General features: G+C 39.2%; 1 protein-coding gene across 1 annotated transcript in view; it reads right to left on the bottom strand.

Annotated features, from left to right (window-relative positions):
• The window catches only part of LOC131433648 (fibrillin-2-like), a 211,134-nt gene that overhangs the window by 21,651 nt on the left and 168,525 nt on the right, over positions 1-20,958 (bottom strand). Inside the window, exons 7-10 of the mRNA XM_058600137.1 lie at positions 17,779-19,611; positions 17,254-17,718; positions 16,953-17,195; positions 16,748-16,875 (exon numbers count right to left, since the gene is read on the bottom strand). Coding sequence (XP_058456120.1) covers positions 16,748-16,875; positions 16,953-17,195; positions 17,254-17,718; positions 17,779-19,611 — 2,669 coding nt within the window. The remainder of the gene's footprint in view (positions 1-16,747; positions 16,876-16,952; positions 17,196-17,253; positions 17,719-17,778; positions 19,612-20,958) is intronic.

Genomic DNA, 20,958 nt, shown 5'->3' with positions numbered 1-20,958 from the left:
CCGCAAGATTTGAAGGACCGTTTTCGGATTCCAAAGGTGGGACATAAATGATCGTTTTAAGCATTTCTGCATATGTGCGCTTAGACCGTGTTTTTAAAGAAAGCTTCATTTTGTCTTTACGCAACTTAAATTCAGCGCATATTGAAAGATCATCATGAGGACTCTCCCCACAATAAACACATTTTTCAACATCTTTATCGCAAAGATTATCCTTATGAGGCCCTTGACATTTGATACATTTGGACTTATTACTACAGTTCGTGCAATTTATAACATGCGGTACGAAAAGCCGAACAGGAAGACGAATTTCATCGATATAGACATGGCTAGGCAACGCAGATCCGGCAAATGTTACTCGAAACGAATCTGAGGGACGATAGTACTCAACTCCATCGACATTAGATGCTGAGTACAGTTGCTTGCACTCGACTTTCTTAACTCCCTCAAGCATGGAGTTTTTAAAACGACCAACTCCATATTTTTAAGTAAAACATCGGCTGTCAGACTTGCTTCCGTGACAACACCGTTAATTCCCACCTCCTTCGATGGAATGTAAACTTTATATTCAACAGCAAATAATTAACAGGTTACAATTTCGTTCGCCTGTTTCAAATCGTCAACAATAACTCGAATTTTATCTCTATTAACTGTAGAGATTTCTACAACTTTTGAAAAATGTGATGTCAATTCCTTTGTAATTTGCATCAAATTTAATACCTTTTCTTTTTTACGAAATTGGCCCAGTGGTACCCTCTGGATAATATTTAACCTTTGGAGTATTTAAGATTTTACTAGTATCCGGAATCGGATTCGGATGATCTTCCATGAGACCATCTATTACATTAACTGTTTGCGTTGTTAATTAATAATATCAAAATGAGAACTTATGTACAGTAAAATTTCAGTTATAAGAGAAATAAAAATGGTATCGATTTCTGCAATCTCAGTTGCTCTGCCGTCGTTGTGGTCACCACTGAACTTGGTGTGCTGCCTGTACCTGACCCCAGGTACAGTGCTATTGCTCTTGGTGGCGATCAATTGTGATGCTTGCAGTGTAGCACCTCGCGATATATGTCGTCTCGTTCGATCCTACGCAGCGTACAAATTCGGCTAACTGGTAGACACTGGGTTGCTTTAGCACCTCTGTGCCTTTGCACTCCTTCATGCGCTCGCACCTCTGTGTCTCTACACCTTTGTGCGTATGATCGGGATGGCCTTCGTTGCTAGCTTTCCAATCGGGAAATGCCCCGAATATTGCCTTGGCGATTAGCACCAGCAGTTTTAACTACCTGTAGCGGAATGGTTTTTACTGAATGAACGTTTATCGATATTCGGAAGTGTGAAAGAAGCATAACAGCCCGCCATTTTTTCACCTGATTTTTTGTGGATAGTTAAAACTAGAATTCAATAATACCTTTTCGAATATAGTTTCTTCCATGCTGATAATATTAAACAACATAAAATCCATTCCACAATTATTGTCAAACAATAAATCAACACACAAACATGCCACTGATCAAACAAATCAAATCCCACACAGTTACAATTTTACCGATTTCAGTTGAACTTGATTTCTCCGAACGTTCTGATACCAGAGAAACTGCCGATAGAATTGGTGCTGGAACCGAAACAAAAGAACAAAGGATGTTTATTTCTAGTTTTTATTTTGCACGCTCAATCGCGCCTAATTGTATGCTAATAGCACTGTAGTAAATTATAACTTTCGGATTATGATTATGAAAAACACACACACACGGTAATGAACACAGTTTTGTTTGTAAACAGTATAAAAGTATAAAAGAAGACATTTTCCGGTTGCGCAAATAAATTAAATCGTTTAATCACTCTATAATTACACGCACTGGCAGATTATATGTACAATTATTCTAGTTCTCGCAGACTATTAGTAATTAAAAACTATGATATGCCACAGAAACAATTACACATTTCAATACAGTAGCTCAACAGCAAAACACACACAGGCATTTCCGAACACAGATCCAGCACAGAAACGATTGAATGAAAATATATAATTTAGCACTAAGGATATGAAAACGTATCAATCCATTATAACCGTGATCCGTTTTTTTTTACCCATTCGGCTCCTTTCGTCTGCCATTCTACCAAACACAACCACACAAACAAGCGTAGATGAACATTTTTCACAATTATTAGTCCCGGAATACCAATCATTTTCGGAAGGTTATTTATTTTTTGTTGTCGATCACGAAGCTCGATCAAAACACAATGCGTCTCCATTCTTTACGAACCGATGGAGGCGAAAAGCAAGGCCTACTGGAAAATGGGATAAAATTTTTGGCATTTTTAACCGCATCGGTCAGCAGTATCATGTGATTGATTCTCGAGCACATTCCCAATGACAACGCAGTACCCATTTGCGCGTGTGGCGGTCAACAATCGAAATCCGGCCCAATCGGCGATTATCGTTGTGTTTGCTGAAACCGACACCGACCGGGCAGAATTTGGGTCTCAGATTTCTGTTTCACTCGGCAGCAGCTGTGCAATATAGCGTCGCCTTTTTTGTTTCATTAGACTTGTAATAAAGTGGACACGACAATTACAGCCGTTGTTGGGGGGTAGGTAGCTATGGCAATAATAATCATAATAATCCAGCTCCATGTGTGAGAATTGCTTGCGTACTGACCTCGATAGTCCTATTATGTTTTTTTTCGCTGAATATCGACACTATTGGATTTCATTGGCTTGCGTTGTCATCATCCCTGGGTCGCTGTTTGTCAATCGTCAATTGGAGCCCTCTCCAATTTTTTCGGAGACTGTAACAGCCTGTAACGCTTTGAGATATTGTTATTTTATGGTACCGGAGAGCAGTTTGGAATACCTAAGCGTAATGCTGACGTAATGTCAGCGCTTAGGATTATTGAAACAAAAAGCACAGGCCAATTCGCATTACTGAATGGGCTTATTATTCAACAAACGAATGCTTTCGTGCACATAAAATCCGGACCATCGAAAGTATCAAGTATTTAAGCTACTTTTCTTCCCCGAACCAGATGCGAATATATATTTAATGCATCACCTATCTCTGAACACAAGCTGTTCTCACAAGCACACGAGCCAGCAAAAATCGACAAACGAGCTCGATTCTCTCATGGAAAAAGGTTCACCACACTCAGGCCCGCACCGAGGATTACGTTTCGGGAGGGGCCCACGGATAAAAATAAAACATCCATATGACGATTCTTTATGTATCTAGTGTTAGGTCCAACGAACAACTTCATTTAGGCTAAAGCCTGAGATAAATAAAAACCTGATTTAACCCACCTAGTGGTGTAATGATGCCTTTCTCCTTTCAATCATACTATCATATATAATACTGTGCACGGAACGACCGAAATCAGCTATTAATTTTCCACTATAAGCTATTAATTTAGTTGAAATTCAGAATTTACTTTGCTGAAAAATAACTCTTGTTTTTAGAGAATGTGAATGTGTCTTGAGAAAGCAATCGGAATCGGATTGTTAGGCCGTCTACTAATAATGACTACTCGTTGGAGTGGTTTAGAGGCCGATTAAGAAAATTGTTCACGTTTCTTGCTTCGCCCCTTTTAGTGATGAAATAAAATTTGTAACACACTTATCCCTATTATTCCGGAACAGTAACTCAACATACATTAAATTATAAGTTTGGTAAAAGACTCTTAGTCCATTCATTTGAATCTAAGTTTGTAAAAATCAGTCACGCCATCTCTGATAAAACTGAGTAAGTAATTTGAATTGGATTTTTTACACTAATCACCCAATAATTCCGAAACCGTAAGTCAAGAAGTCCAAGAGGAATTCAGCAGTTTGGCAGCCCATTCATTTGAATCTTAGTTTGTACAAATCGGTTACGCCATCTCTGAAAAAGGTTAGTACACATATTTTCAGTTTTTACACATGTTACCCCAAAATTCCGGAACTGGAAGTCAGATCCAAGCAAAATTCAGGAATTTTGTATGAAAAGCAAAGTCTTGGCATTACATTCCTTTTGTGGAATTTGGCCTTTCTGTTTCAACAGACTTCGCAGCCGATTCTTAGTGTACAGAATCATTGCATGGCTAGTACTATGGATCCTACTGACACTAAGAATCTTTCCAGGTCGGGGCTCGAACATACGTCAACTGGCTTGTAAAGACCAGCGTCCTATGCATTGAACCGCCAACCTGGGAATTTTGTATGAAACAATAAGAATTTTCATTTGAATCTAAGCTTTTGAAAATCGGTTCTGCAATCTCAGCGAAAACTTGGTGCACTTATTTTCACCTTTTTTTGCACATTTTATTTCATAACTTCGGAAACGGTAGTCGGATCCAAATAATATTCAGGAATTTTATATGGGACCACAAGAATCTAAATTTGTAAAAATCGGCCAGCCTTATCCGAGAAAAGTTTTGAGCGCTGTATGACAAAGCAATGCTAGGGAGCAACGTGAAACAAAATTGTTTATACTGTTACATACAATTGTTTCTAAGTTCCGAAAAGACTGTGTACAGCATCTTTTTTCATGGCATTTTGCCTCGGACCGATTTTAGCACGGTTCGTTTTTGGCAACATAATCGTTCGAATATGACATACGTAAACCAGATGATATCAGCATTTTTGAGTTGAAAGTAATTCCATAATTATATTGATTTAAACTACTTACAGCAATAAATGATGGAAGAACAAAACTTCCATATACTATACGACTCAGGTCGTCGAGATCAGCATATGCGTGCGTGACAAATAATTTCACTCAATTTTCTCGGAGATGGCTTAACCGTTTTCTACAAACTCAGATTCATATGAAAACTAGTATACTCCCAAACAAGGTTCCTGAATTACGTTTGGATCCAACTTCTGATTGCGGAACCACAGGATGATATATGAAACGAAATTAAAATAATGCAATTCATTTTTCTGGTAGATGGCTGAACCGATCTAAGATTCAAATGAAATCTAAGAATCATCTATGATTCAAAAACCTATAAAATTTAGTCAGATCAGTCAGATCTGGTTTAGGAGATACAGGGTGATTAGTATAAAAATGTCCATTTCACATAAAATAATCAGGTTTATCGGGTTTGCAGATTTGGATAGTCGATTACCAAATAAATTTATTTCAGTTTAAGCGGTATTCTTTTTTGGATTCGGAATGTACCCCCAAATTTCAATTCGCACTACAATTTCTCAAAGATGTCTACACTCTCCTCAGGTGAATTTAACTGATTTCGCCTACACCGATTTTAGAATTCCGGTTCCAGTATCGAATCGTTTCTCAAAGCTCAATCATTTTCTCAAAAAAGCCCAAATCGAACTTCAAAAACAAAAATTCAAATAAAAGGACTTGAGGTCCCATACAATATTGGTGAATTTTATCCGATTCTGGAATTGCAGATGATGAGTTTTTTAAATTCATACCGATATAGAAAATATAAATTGTTTGGCGTAATAATTTATGGTCATTCGAATCATTTTGGGTTATGCTAGTTCGTGAATACCAGATCTGGAAGTACCATAAATGATGACGAAAAACTCTAAAGTGGAACTTACTTCGACATCTCATGGAATGTTCAATCGATTGTCACACGTTTAGATTGAAATTCGCTACTTTTTGACGTTCCGGCATTACAGGGTAATGAGTAATTAGAATCTCAATTTGCCGTTCGAAATGACGATAATTAAAATAATGTCATGAGAACTAAAACACCCAAGAATATCCATGCAAAAAACACATGCGAAATGATAAAAAAGGTATCATCTCACTGCTAGGTGGATTAATCACGTTTTTTTACGATCAAATCAAAATTTGAGAACATAAAGACTGTCGCAGAAAGTATGGACGCAACCAAAAACCGCTGCCATTTCGCAATGGTTCAGAATCTGTCAATTTTTATGGCTGCGTCCTGTTGTTTACACTCTTCTCTAACCACTTGTGCAGTTGTTTATTCGTTTTCATCAGTTTGTTTCGAAATGCGTGGACTTTCAGCAGAACCACGTCAAAAAAATGTGTACAAATGGTGCGGACTGTCACTGAGAAAGATAGCAAAAAATGGAAGGAGTAAGTCAAAAAGCCGTGCGAAATGCAATCAGGAAGTTCGTTGAGGATAGCACCTTTGAGCATAAACCGAAAACGGGTCGAAAAAAGTTGGATAACCGTAGACTGAAGGCGTTCGAGCAAAAGAAGGACGTTTCAGTTTAGGATGTGACCAAAAAAGTGGGATCTTCGAAGTCAAATGTTCTTCGTGCTAAAGAACGTTTGAATCTTCGAGCCTATATGAAGCAGAAACAACCAAAACGTAGTCCGAAACATGAAGCATCGATCAGGCCGAGGGTTCGAAAGCTGTACAATACGATTCTTGCTGGAAATTGGAACTGCATAATCATGGAAGACGGAACCTACGTGAAACTCGATCACAAATCCTTGCCGGGACCACAATATTATACGGTGCGAGAAGGGCAAGTGGTAAACCAGCCCGAGACATCGATTGAAGTCGAAAAATTTGGTAAGAAAGCTATGGTCTGGCAAGCAATTTGTAGCTGCGGTAAGATTTCGAAGCCCTTCATCGCCACTGCTTCAATGAACAGCGAAATATACATCGAGTAATGTTCACAAAAACGACTTTTACCCATGATTCGAAGCCACAAGGATCCTGTTGTCTTCTGGCCAGATCTTGCTTCTTGCACTACTCGAAATCAACGGTAGAATGGTATACTACCAAAAATGTCACTTCCGTCCCGAAAGACATGAATCTACCAAATTGCCCACAACTTCGACCAATTGAAATTGGAAAAAGTGTCAAAATTTGTAGCCAAGAAGTCTGCACGGAATTTGATGAGGAACGTTCGCAAGAAGGTGCGCCGGCTAGTCTACAATGGCTAAGTAGCAAATGTTGAGAATAATAGTCTGTTGTTGTAGTCTAATATTATCAGTATATCGAATAAAATTTGAATATCTAACACTTTACAGCGAAATCAAAGTGCGTCCATACTTTCTTGGGCAGTCTTTATAACTTTTTAACGGTTTCCATGGTTTGCGACTAATGGCACAATGTAATTTAATATTTTTTATGAAAGCTGAAACAGTTTTCCATAACATATAAAAAAGATAGCGATGCGTATTACAATTTTGAAAGCGATAGTATAAAATTTTAAACACTCGTCATCCGGTAATTTCGGAAACGGAAGTCGGATCCATAAGGTTGGGAAAATAAATGAAAAAAGGTGAGTGAGTTTCATTTCAGAGTTTGTGCCAACTATTTTTTCCGGCTTCCGTAACCAGAATCCGGGATCCGGTATAGCCGAACTCGGTATCTTTTAGTCAACAATTAAGGTTCATCGATTGGAAGTGATTTTAGCCCAGTTTTGCAAATCGTTTCCGCGTTTTAGAAAACTCTTAACACTCTTCATCCTGTAACTACGGAACCGAATGTCGAATAAACCTGAGTTTTTGAGAATCAGTTCAACCATATGTGAGAAGTAAGTGATTTGAAATTAAATATGCAACACTCATCTCCCTGTAATTTTGGAACAGGAAGACGGATTCTAATAAAATTCAAGAATTTTCTATAAGACTTCAATACTTCAATTTGAATACAGGTTTGTGGAAATTGGTTCTGTCATCTACGAGTGCCAGTTAGTGCATCTACGAGAAAAATTAGTGCAATTTTTAAATTGTTTGCTCATTTTATCCCATAACTCCGGAACCGGAAGTCGGATACGGTTAAAATTCAGCAATTGTATGACATCAGATGACCTTTCATTTGAATCATAGTTTATGAAAATCAATTCAGAGAATTTCCGAGAAAAGTTTGTGCACGTATTTTCACATTTTGTGCACCCCATAATTCCGGAACCGGAAGTCCAATTAAAATAATATTCAGAAATCGTATATGGGACCGCATATCTTTTCATTTGAATCTAAGTTTGTAGAAATCGATACAGCCATATCCGAGAAAAGCTAGTGCACATATTAAAATTTTTAGCACATCCCATAATTCCGGAACCGGAAGTCAGATCCGAACAAAATTTAGGAATTAGACTTTCGCTATATACTGAGACCCCTTTTTACGCGGGGGATGCGTTCCAACAAAACTAAAGCTTTTTTTTATGCCAAATATCTTAGAAATGCATGAAATGTCTAAATCTGGTATAATCTTAAAAAAAGGACATTTTTTTAAAAAAACGACTTTTCTAAGTGTCAAAGAGTTGACATGAAAAAAATTTCTTCCATGACAAAACAAGAACACCGCGTAACTTTGGAAATTCGCGTAAAACACCGCTTTAAAAAAAACCTCAGTGTAACAACAACAAACTGGATTCCGTTTCGATCTGATATGTATAAGAACCTAGTAAAGCACCAAAACGTTCCAATACATACAGTACTTCAAGTGACGATAATGCACTGCAAAGATCATTAACAAACAGCAGTGGTCCGAGGTAGCTCCTTTGTTCCGGCTCCTGAAGAACGTGCATCAAAACTATTCCAATTTGTAAGTCATATTAGTTAATAATTATAATGTTAATTATTATAATGTCTTTTTATTTAACATCGGCTTTAACTACTACGTAACCATAAACACGGATTCAAGTTTCGAAAAAACAATTTTTTCGGTCTTCAAACACTTTAACAATGTACACTAATACTTGCTGTCGCAGTAGATCATGACATTTCCAGAGAGCCATCTTCTTGACCTTTCCGCCCCATTTAGACTCCTTGGACCGTTAAGGAGCCCTTGTGTACCTCGTGTACCAGGAGTACCAGTCCATTTTCCGCTAATCATTTTGTTCTCTGGCGCATAATAATGGATCCAGATTTCGTTAACAGTAACCAACCGACACACTAAAAGTTCAACCGAGTCTGCATCAGCATAACCAAGCATGCTTCCGAAGTGTGCTCGCGTTCGTTATTTTAGTCATCAGTAGTGGAAATGTGGGTAACAGTGCGCGGTATATATATTATTGTACGTCTCCTTGTGAGCTCATGTAAATATTTACCACTATTCACTTGCAATAAACATTGAAATTTAACGCTCTTGATTTCATTCGGCTACCCTGTTAATTACATATCAATACGACAAACGTAAGTATTAAATTTGACATTAGAAAATAAACTTTGCATTTATTCCTAACAGAATCACGTTTTCTTGGTTTAGTAACAGTTTTTGTCGACCCAAATGTAGTTATAATCGAGTATTCTAAGTATTACAGAAAACAATTGTAACATAATAATTGTAATCGTTATATAATTTGTATACAAAATAAATGTCATAATCGTATGCATCAAATCAATCCAAGAAAGTGCCCCCACCCTGGGAACGCGCCTGAGCCCACATTTACGGATATTTACTGTTAGCGTAAAAATTTGACCTTTACTCACAACTCTCATCCTTCTGGGAATCTCGTGCTATAAATTGACTAGCGAAGGGCGAAATAAAATCCCTGAATTAAGCCCCGTTTGCGAACGCACGAACATTCTGTATGTCGACTTAACAGCCCTTTTTTTCAGTTTCGGGACATGGTACTTGAAAACATATGAAAAGCTCTTGTACAGTATGTCTGGTAAGCCAGAAACATCACATCACAACCCAGCCGGAATGGTTTAGAAATGATTTTACCACATTTTACCTCGTCATTGCATTATCCGTGCAAAATTTATTTATGTTAGTCGAAATGGAGGATTACCGAAAATAGCACAAAAAGTAGCCCACTCATTCCCGGGTCCGGGCCGTGATGAAATGAACGGAACGAAAGAAACGGAAGGTAGGCTGAAATAAAAAAAAATCCCATCTGTATGTGAGATCGGTTTGGAAATAAATAAACCGCAAATGAGCCGGCTCAACAATGAGTGAATTGCACGTTTCAGAACGTGCAACCAATTTCCCCGCAAAAACGAAATGAAAATGCAATGTGCGAGTACGACTGCAGAGCAAATTCGAAACATAATCCATTCGAACTGTTAAGGATAAATCGTTTAAATTTGAGAAAATGCTGTGAAAAAAGTTCTTTTTTTGCAGAATGATAAGTTGACAAAGTTTTGAAGTATGTTTTCGACGAGGTTTTTAGTGTAGTTTATTGAAAAAGTACTCCAAATCCGAAAAAATTACCCGAGATGGCGGCTACAAAATCCAAATTGAGGCCATCCTGCAAGGTTACTCTTTGGCTCGAGCGATGAAGACCACCAGCGGTCAATACCATTTTTCGCCATCCCGACGCTCTAGAGAATACTTGAACGCTTCGAGTCATAGTCCTCTGGAGGAATCCTATTTTAAGTTATCCGGTACAACCAACTTTCACATATTTAAGGAATTGGGACCGATTTAGTATGTTACTTAAGAAGTTCGCGTGGAAAAGAACTGCGTGATTTCAAAATCCGTGTTAAAAATCTGCGTAGTTCCGTAAGTTCGCGTAAAAATAACCGGGTAACTACGGAAAACCGGCTAGCTTTAAAAATCCGCGTAACTTCAGAAAGCCGTGTTAGAGAATCGCTTAATTTCGTAGAAACCGCGTAACTTGAAAAGTCCACGTGAAAAAACTGTGTAGCTTCGGAAATCCTCATAATAACCCCGTAACTTCAGAAATCCGCTTAGAGAAAAACCGCGTTACTATGGAAATCAGTGTAACTTCAGAAATGTGCGAAAAAATAATCGCGTAACTCCAAAAGTCCGCGAAACTTCGGTAATCCGCTTAAAAAACGGCGTAAATTCGGAAATCCAATAAAAAAACTGCGTAACTTCAGAAATCTATGTAATAAAAAACGAATAACTTTAGAGACCGGCGTAACTTCAAAAACCGTTAAAAAAATCTTCTTTACTTAGGACATCCGGGTAACTTCAGAAATCCGCGAAAATAAAAATAGCGTAATTTTTAGAGATCCGTCTAACTTCAAAATCTATTCAAAAATCCTAGTAAAAAACGACGTAACTTTGGAAATCTGCAATAAAAAAACTTCGGAGTCTTCAAAATCCGTATAAAAAACTGCGCTATTTCGGAAATCCGTGGCTTTAGGAATCCGTGTTAAAAACCGCAGAACTTTAGGAACCCGCGTAAACAAAAATCACGTAATTTAGGAAATCCGCGTTACGCCAGAAATCCGCGTAAAAAACGACTTAGCTTCAAAAATTCTCGTGAAAAAACTGCGTTACTTCACAAATTCGCGATTGAAAACTGCGTAACTTCGAAAAACCGCGTAAAAAACGACGTTACTTCAGAAATTCGTGTGAAAAAACTGCGTAACTTCTGACGTCCATGTAAAAAAAACTGCACAACGGAAATCACAAATCCGTGTTAAAATATTTGCGTTGCAAAGCGCCGAACTTTGGAAATACGAGTAAAAAAACGACAGATATCCGCGAAAATAAACTGTGCAGCTTCGATAATCCGTGAATAAAAACTAACCGTATAATTTCGGAAATCCGCGGAAACGATCCTCGGAGTCGGCCTTAATTCAAAATTCGTTTAAAACGAACTACGTTATATCGAAAATCCGAGTGATTTCAGAAACCTGCGTAAAAAAAAAGCCGCGTAACTTGGGAAACCCTCGTAAAAAACTGCGTTACTTCGGAAATCCGCGTTACTTAAAAAATTCGTGTTTAAAAAAATCCGCGTAACTTCGGAAATCCGCGATAAAAACACGAAACTTCAGAAATCCATGTAAAAAAAAACAACGTAGCTTCAGAGATCCGCATAAAAAACTTTGTAACTTAATCGGAAATCTTGTAAAACGCGTAATTTCTTTAATCCGCCTAAAAAACGGTGTAATATCGGAAATCCACTCAAGAAATGCGTAATTTCATAAATCCTCGTAGAAAAACGTGTTGTGCAAGTTGAACTTCAGAAATCCGTGTGAAAAAACGGTCTGGCATCGGAAACTGCGTTAAAAATAATCGCCTAACTTTGGAAATCCTCGTAAAACACTGCGTTATTTCGGAAATACGCGTAACTTCAGAAATCCGTGATAAAAAATTCACGTTACTTGGGAAATTCTCTTAGAAAACGCGTAATTTTATAAATCAGTGTGAAAAGAAACGTGTAATTTCGGAGATCCGCGTAAAAAATAGCGTAGCTTCCGATATCTGCGTAGCTACGGAAATCATCGTAGAAAAAGCGGGGAAATTCAGGAATCCCGTATGGAACCATGAGACCTTTCACTTGAATCTAAGTTTGCCAAAATCGGTTCAGGCATCTCCGAGAAAACCTAGTGAGACTATTTGACACATACACACACAGACATTGCTCAGCTCGATGAACTGAGTCGAATGGTATATGACACGTGGCCCTCTGCGCCAATTTTTACTAGTCGATTTTTCAAGCTATTGCATAACCTTTCTATATGAGAATGACAAATATGTGTAATGATGAGCAAATTTCTCAAATATAGTAAAATAATTCGTCTATTTCACAGGTTTAGCAAGTTTTCAACGAGTCCCCGGAATCCGGTTCTGCAAGTACCAGAAACAGTGCTCAAAAACTTCCATAACGGAACTCCCTCACTTTACTCCGAAAGGGCTAAATCGAATTTCTTGAACATAGATTCAAATGAAAGGTCTTACGGTCCTTTACAAATTTACTGCATTTTGTTTGTCTGATTCCGATTCCGGTTGCACTCAAAACTTCTCCAATGAATAGTTTATGTGAGTTGCGGATAATACGAACCTACTTCGGCGGAAATAATATCCAATACCTTAAAAACGGAACTCACTCGCTTTTTCGACCGATTCATTCCTTTATTTCTGAGCTTGGCGTAAAATAGGGAAAAAAAAAACATTTAAATTGGACTCCAAACTATTCCAATGTATGTCATGTAAGCTACTGGCTACCAGTGCTGCAAAACTTCATTGAATTGAATTGAAACCGAATGTGGAACACATTGACGATCACTCCACTGCAGTAAACTTCATACTCGAACACACAACCTTCGATGACGTACCGAATAGGCAGCATTCAGCTCGTTTCATTCGTTTCTCTTTCCAGCTGAGTTGAGTTTTACTACTGTCAGTTGATCCCTTGAAATGACAAAAGATCTATTACAATTTAATAAGAGAGCGGCCTCCAAATGGGATTCATGGAAACATTCGAATTAGTTTAAGACAATGGATGAAAGGTAAACAAGTCATGATAACTCAAATATCAATTATAATCATAAATTAATTGTTCAATCTTTCAGTTTCCATTTTGAATACTTTGGAACACATCTCAGAACATTTCAAATAGTCGAAAATTATCGATTCAAACATGCTGGTGATAATCGAAAACTCAAATGCGAACCTATTTATAATTCTGGCTGGAGAGAGTATTTTTACGAACCTACTTCGGCTACACCAGTCTTCGGAAAGCGGTTCCGGAATTATCGAAAATTGGAATAAAAATCACCAAAACGGAGCTCATCCAACCGATTTTCACAAATAAAAGGTAATCCGAAACTACAGAGATAAGCGTGTTTAAAATTTCAAACCGTCTTTTTGTCCGATGCAACAATACTTCTGCTCGCAGTGGCGATAGAATCCAAACTGATCCAATTTTTGTTAAGAGGTTTCTTTTAACGTGATTTCGTTTGTAGCTTTTTCACTAATGGGCGGTTCTAACGGGTAGAAAAATAGTCGCATACAGAATTTTAATGTCGATTATTTAATTTTTAATTTGTATTTCATTGAAAGAAATTATCAGGATGCTGTACAGGATTCATTCCTGCCTTTCAGAAGGACCAAATTGTGGAACTCACTACGATATTCGGAACTGTTCGGAACATTTTTCTCGAACGATTTGTTGTACAGCAGCAGATATTTGTTTTCTCTTCCCCAGAACGCGTTCTGATTGGCTGGTGTTGACATGGGTCAAATGAGACAGGTTTTTCAATAGTGTACTATGACAGTTCGCTTCCACATCTCATCCAAGTCAGTCGATAAAACAAAACCGCTTACGTTCGGGACAGAGGATCTATTCGATTCTATTGGTAGTTAGATTTATAAAAATCCTTTCACAGATCACTGAGCTATGAGCTTTCAAAATACGAGAAAGCCAAACGCGCCTTATGATACTCGTTTATACACGCCTCTTCAATACTCGTTTATACACACGGAACGACCGAAATCAGCATTTTCGCGAAAAATTTAGTTGATTTGCTGATTTTAGTTAGTTATTTTTTGAGACAACTAAAAAATTCTTAGTTTTGCTAATTTAGATTTTCTATTCTCATTCCCTTAATAATAATAAAATATTTGTTGAAATGACTATTTTTATTAGTTGAATTCACAAATTAAACGTGCTGTCATTTCTTAGCTAAGGCACATTTCATTTCCATTCAACTAATTTTTTAGTTGAATCAAGGAAATAAAATGTTGTTTTCAACCAATATGAATGGTTGAATTGGCTTCTGCAATCTGCAGCTATATGGCGCCCTGTCACCGAAACGGTAACACCGTAATGACTACTAGCCACTAGATGGCACACTACTGCCGAAAAAATTTCAGACGCGGTTGTCTTTTCCATATTGGCAGGTATAAATACGATGTTGTATTGGAGAAAAAGACATAAACGAAACATAAACATCTTTTTCAATTTTTTTCTTCTAAATCACTGTTTTCTTCATTCTCACTGAAAACTTTGAGCACTCGGAAAACAAAAACCGAATACAAGTAGTACACCGGACGGCGCAGCTCGGAAGGTTTGAAGATACAAAAAAACTTCATCACAATTAGAGTGAAACATTCGAAATTCACTTCACTGTTCCGCGTAAAAACATTATTACGCACAATCGCTTCAAGTGCGCACAAATTCTGAATAAATACGATTTCCACTAACAGTTTACGACATTTTTACATATCGGTTTAGAAATTTAAATAAAGATATATCGAACACATGCGAAAAACATTAAAACAATTTTCAAGCAGTTTCAACAAGACTGTCCTTTTTAGCTTTTTAATGGATTGTTTTGCTTTGACACTTCTCATGAGTTTTTGGCTAATAAACTTGTTAATAATACCCATTTCAGTTTTGTTTTCTTTGTGCTGTCCTTCAGTAATGATGGTGATAGATAAATAGAAACAAATTTTCTGATTTTAATAACAAAATTAGTTGTCAATGAGAATTTCGTGTTGGATTGAAATATTGCTGGTTTGAGTCCAGGATATTCACCAACTAAACACATTCTCTAAAACTAAGAGTTTTTTCAGCAAAGTAAATTTTCAATTTTAACTAATTTTATAGTTATTTTGGAAATTTTGTTGTTAAAATCAACTAATTCAAAAACAGTAATACGAATTAGGCGCAGAGCTAATTTCGGTCGTTCCGTGCAGAACACTTCAGAAAAGTTTAATTTTGAATTATTTGAGATTATGTCACACAACTGAATATTTTATCATTAGATTGTGATCATATTTCCGATGACATGTAGCAAAAATTATGTTGATTCGTTAGATACAACAAGAGATATTCACGATCAAAAACCTATCACTCTCTCAGAGGGTACATTTTGAAAAGGCGCCCCATAGTAAAGTATGTCGTATTCACGACAAAAGATAAAACATGTTTTTATGAGACTGGTTTGAAGAAAGAGAAAAGCATTATCACACCATTAGGTGGATTAGGAAGGGTTTTATGTTATATAGTTAAGCTTGAATACAATGTACAGTATAAAAAGGGAACTTGGGGTAAAATGATAGCGCTTCGTGCGGTCCCTCTAAATACGTGGAATCGATTTTACTGACATATATATATATATATGCTATATCAAGCCCCCCAAAAAAAATCGTCGCGTTTTTGGTCCATTTTTACCCACTGTGCAATGGAAGAGTATAATGAACAACACGATGGAAAATCAGCCTACTATGAAACATCTACCATTCAGGATCGCTATAGTTGTACAACTGAAAATCTACCGAACATAGAAGAAGCACATCAGGCTGATTATTATCTGAATCAAGATGTAATTTTTCTGTTTGTTCATTTCCCACATTTTCAATTTTATCTACACTCTGCACTCTAGCTCCATTCCATTCCAACGAATCACTCACCCCACGGTTCCAGTGGCGGTTTGACAAGGCAAATCTGATGCAACGAAATCTGACGTGATAAATGTGTATCTTCTATGCTAGTGAAATAATTTAATAGTAGGCCGTGGCAGTGGCAGTGGTAGTGGTGGTCAATGATGGCGATGGCGATGATGCACAAGCCAATGATAAATATCGATGAGGTACTCATTATGTCGATGTTGATTTGCGATATGATTGCTTTGGTCTTGATTATTCTTCTCATTGTGGTAGTCCAACTCGACGTCGTTGGTGTCATCTTCGTCGCCGCCACTGCTTTCTTCTTCGTCTTCTTCCGAACAGTCCCATATGTGAATGATAGTTGAAGTGGCTGGTCGAGGACGAAGACGCAGTCTAGACAACGACGACGAGTGGGTGGTAGAAAGCGTCGGTGATATGACTTGTTTTCGGCGAGTATTATGATTATGATTATTTCGTTGATTGTGATGGCTGTGTTTTTTGTACACGGATGGGATGCTGTTGCTTGTGTGATTGTGTTTATGGGAGGTTGAATTGCTGACGAAGGTGTCCAACTGTGTACTGTTGGTAGTTGCGGTAGCGTTGCGTTCGAGGGTGATGCTGTCCGCATCGTGATTAGATGAAGAAGATGATGATGATGGCACGTAGCTTTGGCTGACAGTTTTTCGGCTTTGGTTAGATTCGTGCAGAGGCAGGCGGCGGTGGTGCCAAATGGTATGAAAAATGACGTGCAGTCTACTTACAGGATCGTTAGCATCGATTCGAACCGGTGACTTGCCCGGGCATATCAGGAATGACTCATGATTTTCCAGTCTGTTCGTTTCGAACTGTCGATGCATCGTTCGTCTTGCAATCCCGGTCTCGGCGGATGCTGGAAGAGAAAAAAAAAACAAAATCTGATTCAGTTTCTGCTACCGAATATGCACCGGTTCGAATCCTGACACGAACCTCGCACCGTAATGCCAAAACTACATTTGGCACTGAGTCCATCGGCATCGGTTGCCACATAGTTGATGTAGTGGACACCGGCGATTAGCAGCAGACCCGGAGTGTGTGATTTGTAAATTTGCTTGATTTCCGACTCACTCTCGAAATGGGGCTCGACCCAAAACACCGACCGTGTAGTTTCTTGCCGTTCCAACTGTACACTGAAGGATTCCGGGCAGTTCGTGACCTGCGGCGGTCTACGTTCTACAGGAAAACATTCTTAATGGAATCAATTAGGATTAACGAGATATATATTTCCTACCTCTTATCCTAATCAATACTCGACAAACATCGTCCATGTGAGAATTGGGGCTCCTTGCTCGGAATACCACCGCCACTTCTCCCGCTGGAAGTTCCGTTTCCAGTTGTTTCCCCCAGGCAGGATGTGCATCTACGTACTTGTACCAGTCCACATTGGTTTTGGGTTGTTCTATTCGAACTTTCACCGTGTGCTGACCCACGGGCAGTACCTGATGAATATCCGACGGACACTGGATGTACGGTTTGATTGGCACCGGAGTGGGAACGGCTGTCGGAACACATCGTAGATTGGGTGCCGGTATCCACTTTTGTTCGGTGTCACAAACAGCAGTTCTCTTACCGGCCGGTTTGAAACCTGGCTTACAGTGAAGTACACAACGTTCACCGGCGTAGATTTTCCCGGACATGCACGCCACCGGTAGAATTGTTCCATGTTCCGGACGTTGTAGACGTGGACATGATTGAGCTGGGAAAATTAAAGGTTTTAAGCGAGAAAAAAAAAGATATAAACTAACAGAACACTTACGAACACACAGCGAATCCCCTTCATCCCAGTGACCAGTTCCGTTGCATTGCTTCACCGCTGGACCAATCAGTTTGAAACCTTTCCGGCACCGGATGTGACATTTCGTTCGATAGAATAACTGCGTCTTATGGCGAGAACGGGAGCAGCTAACATCTCCATTTTTCGGAGCTTTCAGCGGTTGACAGTTGCTTCGAATTTCGAAACAACTTCTCCGATCTTTACCCATTTTATATCCCGAAGGACACACACAACGAAAACTACCGGCCAAATTGAGACACCGGGCGTTGGGACTGCAAACATTTGCCTCCAGACATTCGTTGACATCCAAACACTGACCAAGCTCATTTTTCTCATAACCCGTGTAGCATTCGCAGCTGTAGGAACCCTCCGAATTAACGCACTTCTGCTGACAGTTGTTATCCGTAGCCAGACGGCACTCGTTATGATCAACACAACTTGCCGAATCCGTTTTACTCAGAACAAATCCTTCCCGACAGGAGCAAACCGGAACACCATTCTTCAAACTACAGAAATGTGCACAGCCACCATTTCTCAGAGCACACGGATTACTTACTTCGCAAGTTTTGTTGTCAGCCATCAAAGCAAATCCAGAATTGCACGCACATTTGTAGCCCCCGCGATGATTGACACATTGCTGACTGCATCCGCCGTTCAAGGTCGAGCACTCATTTACATCCTCACAGGTTGCCTGGTCACTTCCCAGCAGCCACCCGGCCGGACAGCCACACCGGAAACTTCCGTGTTGATTCTCGCAAATATGAGAACAGCCACCATTGAAATTATTAATCCTACACTCGTCGATATCCAAACAGGAAACTCCATCCATGTCCAGCCTCAGCCCAGCGGGACAAGAACATTCAAAGCCTCCCTTGGTATTCAAGCAATCATGCGAACATTTTCTAAACTCATCCGAACATTCGTCAATATCCGAACATGTTCTATTATCCGCCTCTAGACGATGACCGTCTTCACATCCGCATCGATACGATCCCGGCAGATTGATACAGAGATGCTGACAACCTCCTCGATCAGGTGACGTCGCACACTCGTCTATATCCTCACAGGTGAATTTATCCCGTCTTAGCAGATATCCGTCGGGACATTCACACTCGAAAGTCCCTGGGACGTTTACGCAGATGTGCGAGCAGTCGTGCAGTTTCGTCGTACACTCATCAACGTCCCGACAAGTTTGCTGATCCTCTTGCAACTCAAAACCTGCCTCGCAGGCGCATTTGAAATCACCTAACAGGTTGATACAGATATTCGAACAGTTCCCGTTGTTTTCGATGCACTCGTCAATATCATCACAATTGTGTCGATTGTGGCTGAGTTCAAATCCGGCCGGACACGAACACTCATAACTTCCCAGTGAGTTGATACAATCGTGTGAACAACCACCGTTGCGAGTGTTACACTCGTTAGTGTCTACACAAGTTTTGCGCTTATCCCCCTCCAACTCGAATCCTTTCGGACAAGAACAGGTAACGACACCTCCTCGATGGTAATTGCAAACATGTGAACATCCACCATTATTCAACTCACATTCGTCAATGAAATCACACGAATGGATATCATCCGTAAGATACTGTCCTTCCGGACAGGAACAATGGTACGATCCATTCGAATTGTGGCATACGTGTGAGCATTGGCCATTGTTTGATTCACATTCGTTAATATCCGAACAATTTCTTCCATTTCCCGCCAGAACATACCCGGTTTGACACGAACAATGGAAGGACCCCTCCGAATTGTGACAGTGGTGGTCACAGCCTGCTTGATTTGCGGAACACTCATCGATATCCAAGCACGTTCATTCAGTAAAAACCATTCAAGCGAAGAGGTTGTGTTTCGATTGTACTGGCTCGTGAGTTAACGGCTGCTACCGAGACAATTCTAAGCTTCAGGTAGTTAAACTGCCCATAGCAAACGCAATATTCGGGGCGTTTCCCGACTGGAAAGCTAGCAACGAAGGCCATCCCGTTCATACGCACAGAGGTGTAGAGACACAGAGGTGCGAGAGCATAGAAGTGACGAGTCACAGAGGTGCCATCGCATAAAGGTGCGAAGACGAAGGGGTGCAAAGGCACAGAGGTGCTAAAGCAACCCAGTGCTGATCTACCAGGTACCAGAATTTGTACGCTGCGTAGGATCAAAAGAGACGGCATATATCGCGAGGTGCTACACTGCAAGCATCGCATTTGATCGCCACCAAGAGCAAAAGCACTGTACCTGGGGTCAGGTACAGGCAGCACAGCAAGTGCAGTGGTGTTCACAACGACGGCAGAGCAACTGAGATAGCAGTAAACGACAGAAGACTGCCAATTGGAAACAGCAAAAGACTGCCAATTGGAAATCGTTGGAAGAGCTTCACGTCGTTCTTCACGATAAAGGAACAGAGACATCAGCTACAAGGTAGATTTAATTTAATTTATTTTTTATTTCCTATATCTGAAATTTTACTAAACATAAGTTTTTATTTTGGTATTATTAATTTACAAAAAAAATTTAATGTAATGGATGATCTCATGGAAGATCATCCGAATCCGATTCCGGATACTAGTAAAAGTTTAAATACTCCGAGGGCTAAACATTATCCACAGGGTACCACTGGGCCATGGATAGTCTATCTTCGAAAAAAAGAAAAGATTTTAAACTTGATGCAAATTACAAAGGATTTGACATCACATTTCTCTGAAGTTAAAGAAATCTGTAAGGTTAATAGAGATAAAATTCGAGTTGTAGTTAACGACTTGAAACAGGCAAACGATATTGTAACCTGTAAATTATTTGCTATTGAATATCGAGTTTACATTCCATCGAAGGAGGTAGAAATTGACGGTGTTGTGACTGAAGCAAGTCTGACAGCAGATGATTTACTTAAAAATGGAGTTGGCCGTTTTAAAAACTCCATGCTTGAGGGAGTTAAGATACTCGAGTGCAAACAATTGTACTCAGCATCTATTGTCGATGGAAAAAAGTCTTATCGTCCCTCAGATTCGTTTCGCGTAACATTTGCCGGATCTGCATTGCCTAGCCATGTCTATATCGATAAAATTCGTCTTCCTGTTCGGCTTTTCGTACCGCATGTTATGAATTGCACGAACTGTAAAAAATTCGGACATACAGCTACTTACTGTAGTAATAAGTCCAAATGTATCA

This window comes from Malaya genurostris, chromosome 3 (assembly GCF_030247185.1).
Source record: "Malaya genurostris strain Urasoe2022 chromosome 3, Malgen_1.1, whole genome shotgun sequence".
Taxonomy (NCBI): Eukaryota; Metazoa; Arthropoda; class Insecta; order Diptera; family Culicidae; genus Malaya; species Malaya genurostris.
Note: the sequence above shows the minus strand (reverse complement) of the source record. Positions and strands in the feature narration are given on the sequence as shown.